General features: G+C 40.3%; 1 protein-coding gene across 1 annotated transcript in view; it reads left to right on the top strand.

The window, feature by feature from the left end:
- Window positions 1–663: 663 nt before the first annotated feature.
- spata17 (spermatogenesis associated 17) overlaps window positions 664–14,884 on the top strand; it is a 23,541-nt gene continuing 9,320 nt past the window's right edge. The window contains exons 1-6 of the mRNA XM_008288954.1: window positions 664–737; window positions 1,627–1,716; window positions 2,807–2,888; window positions 4,351–4,401; window positions 7,054–7,157; window positions 14,144–14,267. Of these exons, the coding sequence (XP_008287176.1) occupies window positions 670–737; window positions 1,627–1,716; window positions 2,807–2,888; window positions 4,351–4,401; window positions 7,054–7,157; window positions 14,144–14,267 (519 nt within the window). The 5' untranslated portion in view covers window positions 664–669. The remainder of the gene's footprint in view (window positions 738–1,626; window positions 1,717–2,806; window positions 2,889–4,350; window positions 4,402–7,053; window positions 7,158–14,143; window positions 14,268–14,884) is intronic.

The following is a 14,884-nucleotide window of genomic DNA, read 5'->3' as shown; positions in this document are numbered from 1 at the left end:
TCAGTCCATTAAACACATCGGGGAAGCTGCTGACCCAGTGCCTCAACATATTAAAACTTTTAAGTGCAATAAAATACATTTTGTAAATGTGGCTTTAACCATAAATTTTGTTTTAAGAGCTCTCTATAAATAAATGATGACAAAGAACTTGTCATCCTATGTTCACTGATTTTATTTCAATCAACTTTTTTTGAAGATTTTTTTTTTCTATTACAAATCTCATAAAAATTAAAGTGACGTCTGAAGAGTAGTTTATAACAGTTAGGGACTATATAGTCACAACGTGTTAGAATAATTTTTAAAGAAGAAATAGATGCTTATTCATTCATTCATTCATTTCCTTAAACTTGGCAACAAAAGGGGCGATTGTGTAAGTTAGGTCTCCATCCAGGCTGATTACATACTTGTGAGCAGGTTCCTTCAACCTGCCAGATAATGTCGACAAACATTTTCAAACGTGCTGTACATAGACTGACTGTACAGAGTTTACACGGTATCGATGTAAGTCAGACACGTGTTTCAGTGTTTTGTTGCGGGAAATACATTGAAGTATTCATTATGTCAGAAAGAAGTTTCACTTTTCCCACATGTTTGAACGCATCTCCAGCAGCCTGCCGCGAGATACGGCTGTGTTGCCAAGACAACGTGTAAACTCCGGTTTGAGTGGACATGGCGGAGTTGCTAAAACTTCAAAGTGAAATTAAAGAGTTTCCAAAGGAGTACTTCTACAGAAACAGGTGTGTCTCATCGGCTGCTACAACATGTTTGTGATTATTTTTTGTTCATGTGTGAAGGACGGCTGGTTTGGCAGCTAGCAAGTTAGCTAACGGTACCCGGAATGTCAGCTAGTATGTCAATGACGTGACAGTGTGGAGAAAACAAAACCATGTGTACGGGCTGTCAGCCTGTCCTCTGTCAACAGGTCAAACTGCAACTGCATTTAAATCAAATTTAAATATTTCACGACAACCATAATTGGTATTTCACAAGTCCAAAAGCTGGTTAAAATGTTACAGATAGCAGACTGAAGAGTAAGGCCTTACCCAAAACACCTGCATATATTATTATAGCTTTCAACACTGCAGTCATATAAAATAGGAATATATACGTAGGTAAAATTAAGTTCGGGTTTACGCAGGGTGCACCATACCTGTCACAGCGAGGTGTTCCTCTGGGCTCCCGTCGCTGTCGTCCTTCGTTCTGGAGATTTTTTTGCTTGATGGGAACTTGGAAAAAAAATCCTCCTTCATGTTATGAGACGTGCAATAAATTGCTTCACAACTTTTGAGCACGATAATGACGAATTGAAGAGGACGGAAACGTGAAATATTCTGCGTTTTTGGCCAGCTTCTGGTTTGTTTACACCGCGGTGAGGCAGTAAGTAACCCGGATGTGTCAAAATACCAGGATAACCGTGTTTGTCGTTTAAGCCTTTAGTCTTAAAAACTATAATGTTTAGTTTTATGCATATGAAATGGTCAAATAACAATGGCAAACAAAGTCTGAAGCACTTTCATGCTCATGGGTCTTAATATCAAAATGTGTGGCATGTTGATGAATGTAGTGCAATATCACAGTGACATAATCCAGCTGTGGAGCACTGATGCTTTTTTATGTGTACTTCAGCCAAGCCCAGGAGACCAGACAGGAGGAGAACCAGGCCGCCACCCGGATTCAGAGCTGGTTCAGAGCCTGCAAGGTGCGGGCTTACCTCAGGTACAGTGTCTGTAGTGAGTGTGATCTAATTCTGTAAACCATAAAAAAAAATGTACTTTTGGTGATCCTTCATATGCCAAACAATACAACACAAACTTAATATTTTATACACCAATTTGGGGTCTGGTTTTCCTTCGGGGGTTGTAAAACATTTAGACAGGGCTCGAAGAGTTAATTTCAAGGGAAACCCTGATATTAGCTCACTCCCATAATTATCCCACTTCTAGAGCTTTGCAAATGGCCTCAAGGAATAAATGTCGCTTGCACTCTGTGCTCCTTTCACACACAGAGAAATGAATGTCTCTATCTGTGTGCTTGTTCCTATACTGTGACCCCAGCACCATTCTGCAGGGTCAGCAGACAAACTTCCAGACAGTAGGTTAATTCAGATTACTTTAGTTAATTGATCAATGCGTTAAGTGGATAATTAGCAACAATTTTAGCTGCCTAAGTGCAACTCCAGGGTTGTGCTATCCCCACTATAAGCATTGATTTTCTGGGCATATAAATGGCCTTTTGGAAATTGATGGCCTCATTGGAGGCAGAGAATCGCAGTGGACTTGCATTTAGAGTATGTTTGAAGATGAATACAAATGTGTGCCGCTGACTAAAGGGGGTGAAAGGCTCATCGGACATGATCGAAAAGCTTGGAAGAGCAGGAATGTTCTGTGTGTATGTGTGTGTGTGTGTGTCTTTGTGAGAGCTTGTATTTGTAAGTGTAATGTTTCTTGACCTTTTAATTTAAGTCCTTTTACAGCCTAAGATTTGTATGCAGAAAATGACTGTTTCCTTTCTTGCTTCTCCCTCTAAAAAAGAGATCACTGCTTATTTCAACACAAGTGATTTTAGGGGAAATTTGTGACTTAATGAATTCCACTGCATCACATACAAGGATGCAGCTTTAGATTTTGTTTTATGCCAAACTGGATCATTTCTGGTGCATAAACAGCCCAGCTAATGATCAAACAAAGAAATCCAACATTACTTCTCCCTCTATGCGTACCTGAATAACTTTTTTTGCAGGGTTTCCCATATTTCAACTACTAAAAAATAACCATCCAATCCTCTCCCCAATATGGTTTTATTACAGCCATCTGCACAAGAAGGCAATCATTATACAGAAGATATGGCGGGGCTTCACAGCAAGGGCACGTGTCAGACAAATGGTGAAGGTAAGCCAGTGCCTGGAACGGCTATAGATATATTGATTATGCTATGATAGCACGCATTAGAATTCAATTGCTATATTCCTAAGTCCCCTGCGTCTGACCTTAAGAAATATAATTCACTCATTACACATTGGGAAATTAGCACTTAGGAAAAATGATGCAATATGATAAGGAATTCCATCTACATCGCAATTCCTTGGATGCATATGGAAAGAGTATGGTGAAAAATGAAAAGAAGGAAAGAGTTGTGTGTGTAGCGCGTGTGTGTGTATATGTGTGTGTGCTTTAGTAAAACAAGGCCCCATTTTCAGCATATTGCCTCCAACTGCTTCTTAATTGAACAGATTGTTGATACCGGATCCAATACCCAGCGCTCTCACGTATAATTTTCCCCTGGATTGAGTTTTGTAAACGTATCACAACAAGCTATTTATCATGCCTGTAAATTGACTGTTTGCTAAAGCATAACTGCCAGCCGCCGTTTGGGAGGCATTCAAGAAATGGAAAGGGGTGGGGGTGTGTGTGTGTGTGTGTGTGTGTGAGGGTGGGGGGGGGTTGTGTTGAAATAAACAATGAAGGATGTGTCACAACACACATATGGGCTAAAAAGAGTCTGTTTGGTCTCATTTGGAAACAGACGAGCACTAATTTGAATCACTCAAAATTGCCACAGTGCAGTATTTTGAATAATTAGCCCAGAGAGATTCTTTTCTTCACCTTCTATATCGCTCCATGTCTGTCTTTCTCTCTCTTGCAGACCTTATCATGTGTAATGTGATGTGCACAAAGCCTCTTCTCAAAACATCAAGCTGAATTTACAACCTCCTTTCAAGTCTTTGTCTTCCTTCCCCTTTTCCTCTCTTCCCTGTCGTTATTAAAAAAGACGTGTTGAGATATGAATCCCTTTTATGGCCCGACACTCCAGTTTGCTCCTGAAATGTGCCCCCAGTGGTCGGCTGGCACGTTTGGTGTGCAGCGGCTCTTTGAGTGTGTTGCTGAATATTCTCTGGACCTTTTGTTAGTCTCTTCTGTGGCAGCGCTGTCATTGATTATGAAATCCAGAGGAGAGCGTTTGGCCGTCATACATCTCCATTAGCGCGCTGCTTGACTACCATGGATTTTCTTGGCCCTTGTCTGCGTTGGTGTATTAAGAGAGTACCGTCCTCCCCTTGATACAAAGTCCCACTAACCACTCTCTCTCCCCCTCTTCTCCTCTCCCTCTCTTCCTCTCTCTCTCTCCATCGCCGTGACTTTTTCCTCATTCCTCTTGTCTCTCTTGCTTTCCCTCTCTCCTTTTCTGCCCCCTTCCCTACCTCCCCCCTCCTCCCCTCTACAGTGGCCCTATCTGCGCTGCCTCTGTGCAATGTATTATGTATAAAGAGCTCTTTATCTTTGACGCCTGCTGTGGACAGATCAGAGGGCCGGGAGACAAGATGTAACGCCATCTTTTCCTTTGTGTTCACAGGCGGCATATTTTATCATGAAGATGAATTTCTACGAGGAGATGGCGGTCAGGGTAAATATCACCACAGTGTCTTGTTTTAGCAAATGGAGTGTCGTGGTGGGGGGACACTCTGTTGCTCTGCGTGTACTGTGAATGGGAGCCCCCATGAATAGCAGCCCGTAAGCACTTCATCACACCACTTCATTGCAAAAATTGTCCATAATAGGAAATTCTTTTTTTATTGCTTTTAACACATGGTACGATCTTGACATTCCTGTAGTTTCATTTTTTTTTAACAGCATCTCTTATTAGAATCAGTTTTTAAAAAATAAGATTATGCTTGTTTGCTAATTCAAAATGACCATTAGAATAATGGCCATGTACATGTCAGTGGACATGACAGCATGGTTCGCTTTTAATATAACATCTTAAACCTTTTCTTCTGGATGCTATAATTTATATTAATATCTAGCTTGTATCTCAGCTTTAGCAGCATTTAGCTTTTATTTTTCCTCAGTGCTCATGCCCATCAAATGTTTTCTCTATCCTCCGAGCAGCTACTGCAGCTCCACCCATAAATCACAGCACTGTGGCTGTGACTGATGCTTTGGCACTTTTACACAAGGATATTGCACAGAAACCTTATATTTTTACAATTCCATATAGCCTATAGTCTAGTCTTTCGGCTAACAGTCTCACTCTGCCTAAAGCATTAAAGGGTTTTATAGACCAACAAAAAAAACCTCACTAGTGTTTATTGAGGGTGTGTCGCTCTCCAGCTTGGACGTAGCTGGTTACAATATTTTCATATTGGCGGAAAAGCCTAGAAATTGTGGGCTTCAAGTTTTACACCTAATAGAAACCCAAACAAATAAAGCTGACCACCCTGCTGTTTCCATAAATGTCACATTAGAAGAGAGATCCAGGAGTAGTGTGTGACCCAGCTGTTTAGGTCGCAGGGTGAGAGGTTAGAGGTGATGTCACCATGTAAAGCAAAGCTGAAGCTTCTGAAGTTAGAGAGGAGAGGCTTTTATTACCCATTTAAAATAACCACGGTTTCCTTTCGGAAACAATAGGAATTTTAATAGAAAATTGTGTGAAAAGAACCGGTGGCTCAGAGGTCAACATAGCAAGAAAGTACCGGGTTTAAACCCCACAAGGGCCAAATGAGGCTTTTCTGTGCAGAGTGTGTTCTTGTGTTTGTCTGGGGCTTTTCTTTTTTTTTTTTCCAAGTGCTCCAATTTTCTCCCACTGCCCTTGACCCAGGCTTTGGCCTCAGAGGCAGAGTCGGTCCCTGGGCGCTGCACTGTGCACTGCCCACAGAGAGAATCCTAAAGAGATATCATGGGGCAAATGTGGAGACCAAATTCTCCAGACAGATGGAATAAATCTAGCTAAAAAATTCAGAAAGTTATAAATTGTTGTAAATAATACAAGGGAATTGGGGGGAAAATATGTCCAGTTCCTAGGATTTTCCTTTTCATGTTGCCACCTGTTGAAAGTTTGTACTTTTTATGTCAGAGTTACAGATACAGTCTTAATCTCATGTCTTCTGACACATGTTCCTTCTGCACATAATCGAGCAATGCTGTTTGTTCATGAGTGTGAAACTGAGGAGGGAGACACTGCAGAAATTAATGAATGAAGGACATCTATACTCCTTTGCCAGAGAAGTATTCATTGTGTAAATAGAGAAAAAGAGAGACACAAAGGGAGAAGCAATCATCTCAGAATCCCCTTGTGACATTTCCTTTGAATCAATTTCGACTCTATTCTTTTTTTCTCTCCCCTCCTGTTGTCTTTATCACGGTGTGGTAGCTAACAGAGGATAATGTATTAAGGCCGTAATAGAAACCAGTGTTTACATGCCGCACCTCGGATTTGTATTAGATTCAACAGCATCGATTTCACTAGTCAACAAAGGTCAGCAAGAACTCGGGAGGCGGCAATTACTTTATTTAAAATTATCTATTGACTGGCAGATCAATGCTAATTCTCATTTTGCTCTTTGTTGTTTTTTTCCCCCCATCCTCCACTCCTCCTCTTCTCTCCACTTCTTCTCATAGTGTGATTATTCTTTTACCTGCCATTGTTTTAATCTCCTAATTAGTCTGAAGGACATCCGCCCCCTTGCTTTAAAATGGTCCACTGGTGTGTGTGGGTGTGTGTGCGAGCTAATCTGCAGCCTTCTCAATCAGTGTGGACGGATACAGTTAAATATATGGAGCTGTGACAGTTGTCTGTCCCACCTTGGGTTGTCCCTCTTTCACTATAGGCTAAAAAGTGCATGCATGGCTATGCAAGGTTGAAACGTATCTTGCTGTTTATGTTAATGTCATCACAGGTATTATGTTTAATCATCATTTTTCTGAAGTTGGAGGAATGACGCCAAACGAAACAAAGCACCACAAAAAAGACTCTAGCAATGCCACCACTGATTCAATTCCTGCTTTTTTGACACTTTACGGTCTTTATAGAAGACAGAATAAGTGAGTGTTAGGCACTGAAACAATTTCTGTATGAAAATGGTTTTTATTTTTTTTAATTAATCAAATCAAGTTCATTGCCACTTTGCTGTACATACAAAGTCGTACAGGCAAGATAAAAGAGCTTTTCTTCAGGATCCAATAACTTAAAGCAATTTAAGCGTAAGCACAACGTTCCTGTACTGCCACATTTTCCATGTTGCATGCAAACATTTCCGTCAAACCTCTGTGTTCACAGATCCAGCGGAGATGGAGAGGATTCTTTGTGAGGAAGTACATCCATAACTTCTATGCACGCAAAAGCTATTTGGAAGGAGTCACTATGAAAAATGAGTCAGTCAGGTAAGAAAAAAAAAATGTTGCTGGATGTGAGACTTAAGACAGTTTGACATCACTGCCTTTTGTCTTTGTAACACATTTCCTCTTCTGTATTTTGTCATTACTACAGTACAGTTTTCACTACTTTTAAAGAGACCTTACAGCTGATATTAAAGCGCCATACAACAGCTTCCTCAGTAACAAGAGCAAGCAAATTTAACCTTTTGGTAAATGTGGTATAAATATGAAAGGACAGGTTGTTATATATTATATTTACCCTTTATATGTTGAGAACATATTTTTGCCCAGGGACCACTTTAGGACCAGAAAGAGAGTCAGCATATACATGCCAATCTAGATAAATTGATTTGATTAGTGTAAAGGCGGTTGGTTTAGAGGTGTACTTGTGTGCCCATAACCTTAAAATATGGTAGGACTAGGGTAAGAGGAAAGGAAAAGTGAGGGAATGAAAAGACTGAGAGACAAAGAGATAGAGGGGAACGAAGAGGGAGAGAGAGAAGTCCTCTAAAGCGCTCGAGGCTAAGAGAGAGAGAGAGAGAGAAGTGAACGATGTGAAGAAATTAAAAATTAGCCTCTGATTTGAACCGCAGCTCGTGCATTAATAAAACATCCTGTGCTCCGGGGCTTACTGCTAGAGATACGCCATCTTTTATTTTTGACAAAAAAAAAAAAAAAAAAAAACTATCACGTTTAGCTAATAGTCACATTTTTAATGTTGCTAATATATTTTACCGGAAAATATCTTTAGGCTTCTGCTAAAATTAAATGTAAATTTGTTAAAGTGCTCCTTGGATCACTGACTTCCCCCCTCACTTCCCCACCAGCGTTCCACCTTTCCTCCACGCTCCTTGCCCCTTTTAGATGTAGGAGGGACTAGGCTGTTAAGTCCATCAAGGAAGGATTGCCACCATCGTAGTATAACACAAAAACACACAAGTGTGTCAAAGATTCTGACACTGCTGACCAGTGACAGGCATCAGTGTGATTATAATTGCTTAAACAAATTTGAGTATAAAAAAACGCGAGAATTTACAGAAGTCATAGTAACGATATGTTAGTAAAGTATAGATAATCAGGGCAGAATTTACACAGAGAAAAACAATATTTAAATTAAACCATATTCTATAATCCTCAGGGTGTATCGGGTCAGTTTGAATACTGAAGTGTTTTGCAGTTTTGGGACTCTGCCTACCTCTTTTTTATGTGGTATTCTCTGAAAACAATTCAGAATTTGAAATTATCACAGAAATCCGTTGGTAAGGAATTCTAAAAAGCACCTAAATGAGCTATATGATGTTCATCTCACAGGTTTAGTCTCACTGTTCTGCTATCAACTCTGTGACATCCCCTCTGTCTTTACACACACACACACACACACACACACACACACACAGCCCCTCCTCCACAGTGGTTTGGGGTTCTGAGGTCACTTTCGCTCCAGTTAATCACATGTTTATTTAGTGCTGCTGGGGTCACGATCAATTAACGCCGTGCCGGCATTTATTTAAAATATCCTTTTCGTGTTAGCTGCTGAGCCCTCGGATCGCATAGCGCCTGATCACTCACCCCGCAAAGGTCTGCTTTTTAATCCACCAGCCTGCCTCCTCCTTCTGTAAGTCTGTCTGTCTGTCCAAAACCGCTGCATAAATTATTCAAAGTTGGACTAATGGTCCCCATTTAGTGAAGGCTGATCAGCTGTGCATGGTAATGATATAGGAGTAATACATACACTGCCAAACCGCTCCGTCCTTTCTCACTCGGAGTCTCTGTTTCAGTCTCTTTTTCTCATGACAGATCTCCCAGCACAAAACCATCTGTGTCATTTCATTAGGTACAGCATCCAACTAATCCATGCCACTTACACCATCCTCTTCTATCTGCTGCCCCCTCTCAACCTCCCTCCCTTAATCTCTACCTCTCGTCTCTCTCTTTCTCCTTCTCTTTCTCAATCTATTTTGCTCTATATCTTTTCTCTTCCTCTCTCTCTCGCTGCCATAGGTTCACTGTGCTTCCATGTCCATCCTCATTCATCCTTTCTCTCCTTCTGCATAGCCTAATGAAGTCAGGACCCCAGCGCAGTCCCCACTCTGCCACAGTTTTCCTTGATACCCCAACAATTTATCACTTTGTCAGGGAGACACTTAAAGTTCCTGGGCTTTAATAAGGGCATGCAGTGGGACGATGGGGGCAATTAGGAAAGCGGAGCAAGCCCGCTTTGCATATTTACTAAATGTGCTGGTGTCATCGCTACCGCCACGACCACGGCCTGTTGACTGCATGAATTATTCCTCTATCTGCAATAAACAGCTGGGTAATTATTACTGCCATAATCAGATAAATAATTCTCCCTTGATGTTGCAACAACATGGCAAAAATAGTTTTAACTTCTCCTAAAGAGTACAAGAAAAGGAGGCTCAGAAAGAATTTATGGACTGTCACTGGGCTGAGCAGCACAGTGTTTTGTGTTTTTTTTTTCTTTTCTTTTCTTTGGGTGCTTTTCTGTCTCTCTTTCTCTCTCTACTTTTTTTCCTGTCTCCCTTTACTCCAGCCTTCCTCATTCCTCCCTCTCTCGTGTCCCTCTCAAGGACATTCATGAAAGGGGAGCTGCTATGGTGGAGAGAGTGCGGGCCTGCCCTGCGATCACTCTCTGCTTCTGTGCCTCGTTCTTTCTTTTTTGCTGCTCTTTCCTTCTGATCCAGTTTGGGTGCAGACAAGTTCACTCCTTCAGTCTGATTGGATTTGTATGTTCAGTGTGGTGTGTGTGTGTCTGTTGAAGTATAATTTGGGTGCACTGCTCTCCCTGTCTCTTTAGAAAATTACTTTTGAGAGCGAAACAATGGAGGAAAAGTGTGTAAGATGTTAAAAAAAAAAAAAAAAAAGGAAATGTTTTTTATTTTAGGAGTATTGATCGGGTTAAAAAAAAAAAAAAAAAAAGGAAATGTTTTTTATTTTAGGAGTATTGATCGGGTTTATATTCAACGCTGGAATCATCGGTTTCTTTTCATGACACCAGTTTTACTACTTTAGCGAATTCAGTCAATCAGTTAGTCACTTAAGTGAAAAGGCTGTGTTATGAGGGTGTTGAAGGCTCGATACATTGAGCCGGTCACTGTCTAAATTGACTAGCTGACTACCCCCCTTGCTTGCCAGCTATTGAATCATTCAATTGGAGCAATTAAAACAGCCAATCAGGTCAAGCCTCCATTAAATATTTAGGATCTGGCCAATTAGCTGCTCTGGTGCTGGCCTGGACGACCGCAGGTGTGGCCCGCTGTCCCACAATGCCTCACTCTCTGATATCCCATCAGTCCTTGATGCCCTGTTGTGAACCACGGAGTAAATTATTGAGGGAGAAGTGAGAAATGTAGCTGTACTATATTAGCCATTTAAATAAGTTAAAAGTCCAGGGTGAAAATGTCAGCAAGGGTTTCAATCATTTGAAAGTAGTTCAAGTGGGTTTGATTAGCTTGTCCAACAGTTCAGCAGCCATCAGAAGTAATCTGCAGTCAGAGTGCTTGTACCCTATTATATGACATGCTAAGCACATTACAAGTGCCCAATCATTAAAATGTGCATGCAATGTTAAAATAATTCTATCATGTGCAAAAGTAACCCAACTGTAATCTACATTTTATCATACATTGAATCTCAAATGAACGACAGCATAATCTAATATACCGACATGCTAACTGGAGGTTGAACGATGTGTTTTTTTCAGGGCTGATACCGACACTGGCAAATAACTGATATTTGGAATCGATATACACCTATAGCAAAAATTCAAAAATACTAGTGTCAAAATTCAGAATAACTTGAACTCCAACACATAAGTTTATAGAAATACTTTTGTTTATTTATATGTTACATATGTTTCATTAAAAGAGAGCTTTCCAACATTTATCCTTCAGTATTAATAGGTCATCTAGCCATCATCTAGTACTGTGGGTGGGCTATGACGTGAAACCACAGATTGTTGACAATGGATAGAGAGAGCCAACTGCATTAGAGCTAAAGGAAATCAGCATCAGTTAAAAAAAAAAAACAACCAAGACAGATATATCGAAAAAATCTGAATATTGGATCTGATATATCAGCTGGACAGATAGTCTAATGTAGTCACTTGTAGCCTCATACTCTTACCTTACAAAAGGATTCCATCAAATTACTGTTAGTGTTTCACATATATATTCAAATTAAAATTAAAAAATGGATTGGGCTACAAAAATCATTACAGTATTTGATATTCATTAAATTTAAAAATACTAAAACAACTAAAAACTAAATACATTAACACAACGAATGCTCACTGGGTCTGCTACTGACTACGAAGGCCAGCCATTAAGGTGTCATGATCTTCCTAATTATAGCATCACTTCTAAAATAACAATCATTAAATTTGGACTACTGTTGTTAGCACTGTGCATGTGGTTAGTACTGTCAGGAACTTACATTTTTAGCAAAACCAAGCTGTATTAGGCTGCTGCTCTGGGGTTTAGATCACAATCAAAAATAAATAAATAAATAAAAATCTAAAGAGAGAAAAATGTGTTGTTCTAAGTTTGAAACTTAGTGTCTCAAAAGCTGTGAAGAGGAAATGTGGCGTTGATTGTTGTTGAAACCTCAGTAATGAGCTTAAACAGCAGCTAGGGCTTAATGAGTGGTCGTGGTAACAAAAATATGTGTTTTTAAATTTTTTTTTATCAATTAATCATCGTAAACTCACAGGTAAATTTTGCTTCCTAACCTGCTCTCTCATGGAAGACACATTCATGCCTTCATAATGATTTAAAACACTTTAGTCAATCAATGAAATGTCTGTAATCTGAATATATAACAATAAAGTTATAGCCTTAATTGGGTTTCGCTTTACCTACTCTGAACAGATGTTCTATATTTATGTGCTATCACAATAGTTAGCTTTTTTGCCATGATGCATCAACTTAGGTGATTCCCTCCCATCTTAGGTGAATGAACCAGACGTAACCAAAAGAAGGTACAACCTAAAATAAAAGCTTGTGTTTCTTCCTTTCTTTTTACTTTCACTCAGTCAAACACACACACACATCGACACACACACACACACACACAGAGGGCATGTACCGCTTGCCGAACAGGGCTAATGAGGGTTGTATGTTGTGGCGGCTGGTTGGGTCGACACAGATCGAGGTGCCTTCAGCCGTTACAAATCTGTTTGGCTTTTGTCCACTACACAGCAATTAATAACACTGGGGCTGGGGGCAGGGAAGCAAAGGTCACCCATTCAGCCTGACCTACACTCACACACTCACGCACACACACACGAACACACATTCAGGCAAAGTGTCTGAACATGTAGAATGAACGCTGATAGACGTATACATATTTCTGATACACACACACGCGCACACACACACACACACTGATACAGTCCCGCTTAAACTCTCTGAGCTCAGATACATACAGACAGAGGTCCCGACCCCCCAAAACATTGCCTGTCAGTTTTTTTTAAGGCGCTATTAATGCATAAGCGAACAGAAATACACACATACAGATATATACACATCCACCAATTGGTTTGTGAACCAGACTATCCCGCAATGAAGCAAAACTTTATATTTTACATTAATAAGTAATATCCCTGTTAGGCAGGTGGATAAATAGAGGCCAGGCAACCTCAATATTTACACACTCACACACACCCCTACACACTGTATTAAATTACTGTGCTTAATGTTACATAAACACACATTTAGACTTGCTCTTTTTCTTACCACACACACGCATGGCACGGCGCTCTGCATATTTCATTTATTTTGTAATTTAATCCGGCGCTGAGGAAGGAATGAGAATGCAAAGGCAATGGGAATGTGTTGTGATTTCTTTTTAAATGTCAGCTGCGGCAGAATGTGTTAACCTCACATTACAGACACATTTTGAATATCCTGATTTCTCCGTGGAGGCTTGTAATTGAAAACAGAAGTTGGGTAGTTAAAGAAACAGTGGGGAAGAATTAGAGGAAAAAGCGAGGATAAAATGGAAGAAAAAAAAAAAAGAGACGCGGGATTGTTGATGAGCTGTGTCTAAACTCTTATTGGTATTGCAGTTGTGGAATTAGATTGGTTTTACTCTTAGCTTTGTGTGCGTGTTTTCACATTATCATGGCATGTGTGTTGTAGTAATTGTTTCCACTTCCCCTTTTAAGTTATTACCCCCCTTGTAACAATAAGGCTGTGTGATTGTGGAATGAAATTGCTGTGTATGGGGTTTTAATGCATCCCATTTAGCCAGCTTCGCTTAACAGATGTCACAGACAGACCTGTCCTGGCTGCGGTGATGAAATATATCCATCATCCTCCCACTTATAGCCTCTCACGCTCTCCCTTTGCTTTTTTTTTTTTTTCCCTTCCATGCAGTCTCATTCTCTTGTTTTTCTCCCACAACTCCTTCGTCTTTCCGTATCTGTCCCAGTGTGATTAGGCAGTTTTTTATGCATCTGAAGGACACTTCAGGGAATTGTCAGCTTTACAACAGACGGCTGTGTTCCCAATACACACTAACACATGTACAGATGTACTTGCATGAGGTTTACATTGTGGATAAGTCTTTGATTGATAGAGTGTAAAGCTATAAGGTCAGCTGCATCTCCAGATAAGGTAGCATGTTAATTTGCTCTGATAAAGGTATTATGAAAATTAAGTTAATACAACAAAAATGTATTATTTAGGAGTAGTGTCCAGTCAGTTGTTGTCGTTCAGAAGTGCATGAATGTATGAATGTGCTTAACTATTACTCCAATATGATTTAGATTGGTTACTTATGAAGCAGTGAAATTATATTCTAGATATTTTAAATGATGAAAAAAATAATTAATTTGTTGTACACATTGTCATTAAAATGCCAGTATTTAGATTTGATTGATCCCGGTTGAATACCTATAATGCAAATAAATTCAGTGTAAGTGTAGAATCTGAATTGCCAAAATGTGTGTGTATGTTTCGTGTGGCCTGTAGGAGGGAGCTGGACGAGCTCGAGGAACTCCAGAAGAGAGAGAGAGACTGTCTAGCAATGGTGAAGGAGCAAACAGCCAAAGTCTACCAAGCTCATCGGCTACACCACCTCGTCAGTACAAAGCAGGTTGGTGTCCAGGAACACAAATGCATTCACTAAGGTTGCCACAGAAATGACTCTGATTAGACCAGAATTTGACCAGAGGGGCAATATTAAACTCTGATTCCTTGTTAACTTGACCTACAGGAAAATGGTTCAGGCAGTTGGTATGCAGTCCTAAGAGACTGCAGTCAGAATCGTGTGTTCAATTGATCATTCCAAAGTGCAATGTTGACCTTAACTAAGGTTGCAAGCATGAACGAGAAGATAACACACCGCTAGCATTTGCACAGGCTGCAAAATTATGGTTATCAGGTGACACTGTGTTCTGAGATGTATGTTCCAAAAGACAGCACACACAAGCACACGTAAGCTCATGCACGGCTAAACGTGCAGGGACTCTCGCGGTCTGTGAGATAAGCATTACAGACTGGGAGTTCCTCCAGAAACTGGCTACAGAGAGAAAAAAGTCCTTTCCTTTTTGTCAACACAAGTGGGCTGTGTGGAGTTTTGTTGTGCGCACGTGTGTGTGTGTGTGTGTGTGTGTGTGTGTGTGTGTGCACATGAGTAAGTATGTGTCCTCATGGCTCTTCTGATGTGCTGAGTGGAGTATTTTAGTGCTTCCCCTGGCACAGGTGTGTGTT

The sequence above is a fragment of the Stegastes partitus genome, unplaced genomic scaffold (genome assembly GCF_000690725.1).
Source record: "Stegastes partitus isolate 25-593 unplaced genomic scaffold, Stegastes_partitus-1.0.2 Scaffold584, whole genome shotgun sequence".
Taxonomy (NCBI): Eukaryota; Metazoa; Chordata; class Actinopteri; family Pomacentridae; genus Stegastes; species Stegastes partitus.
The sequence above is the reverse complement of the archived record's forward strand: the minus strand, read 5'-3'. Positions and strand labels throughout refer to the sequence as shown.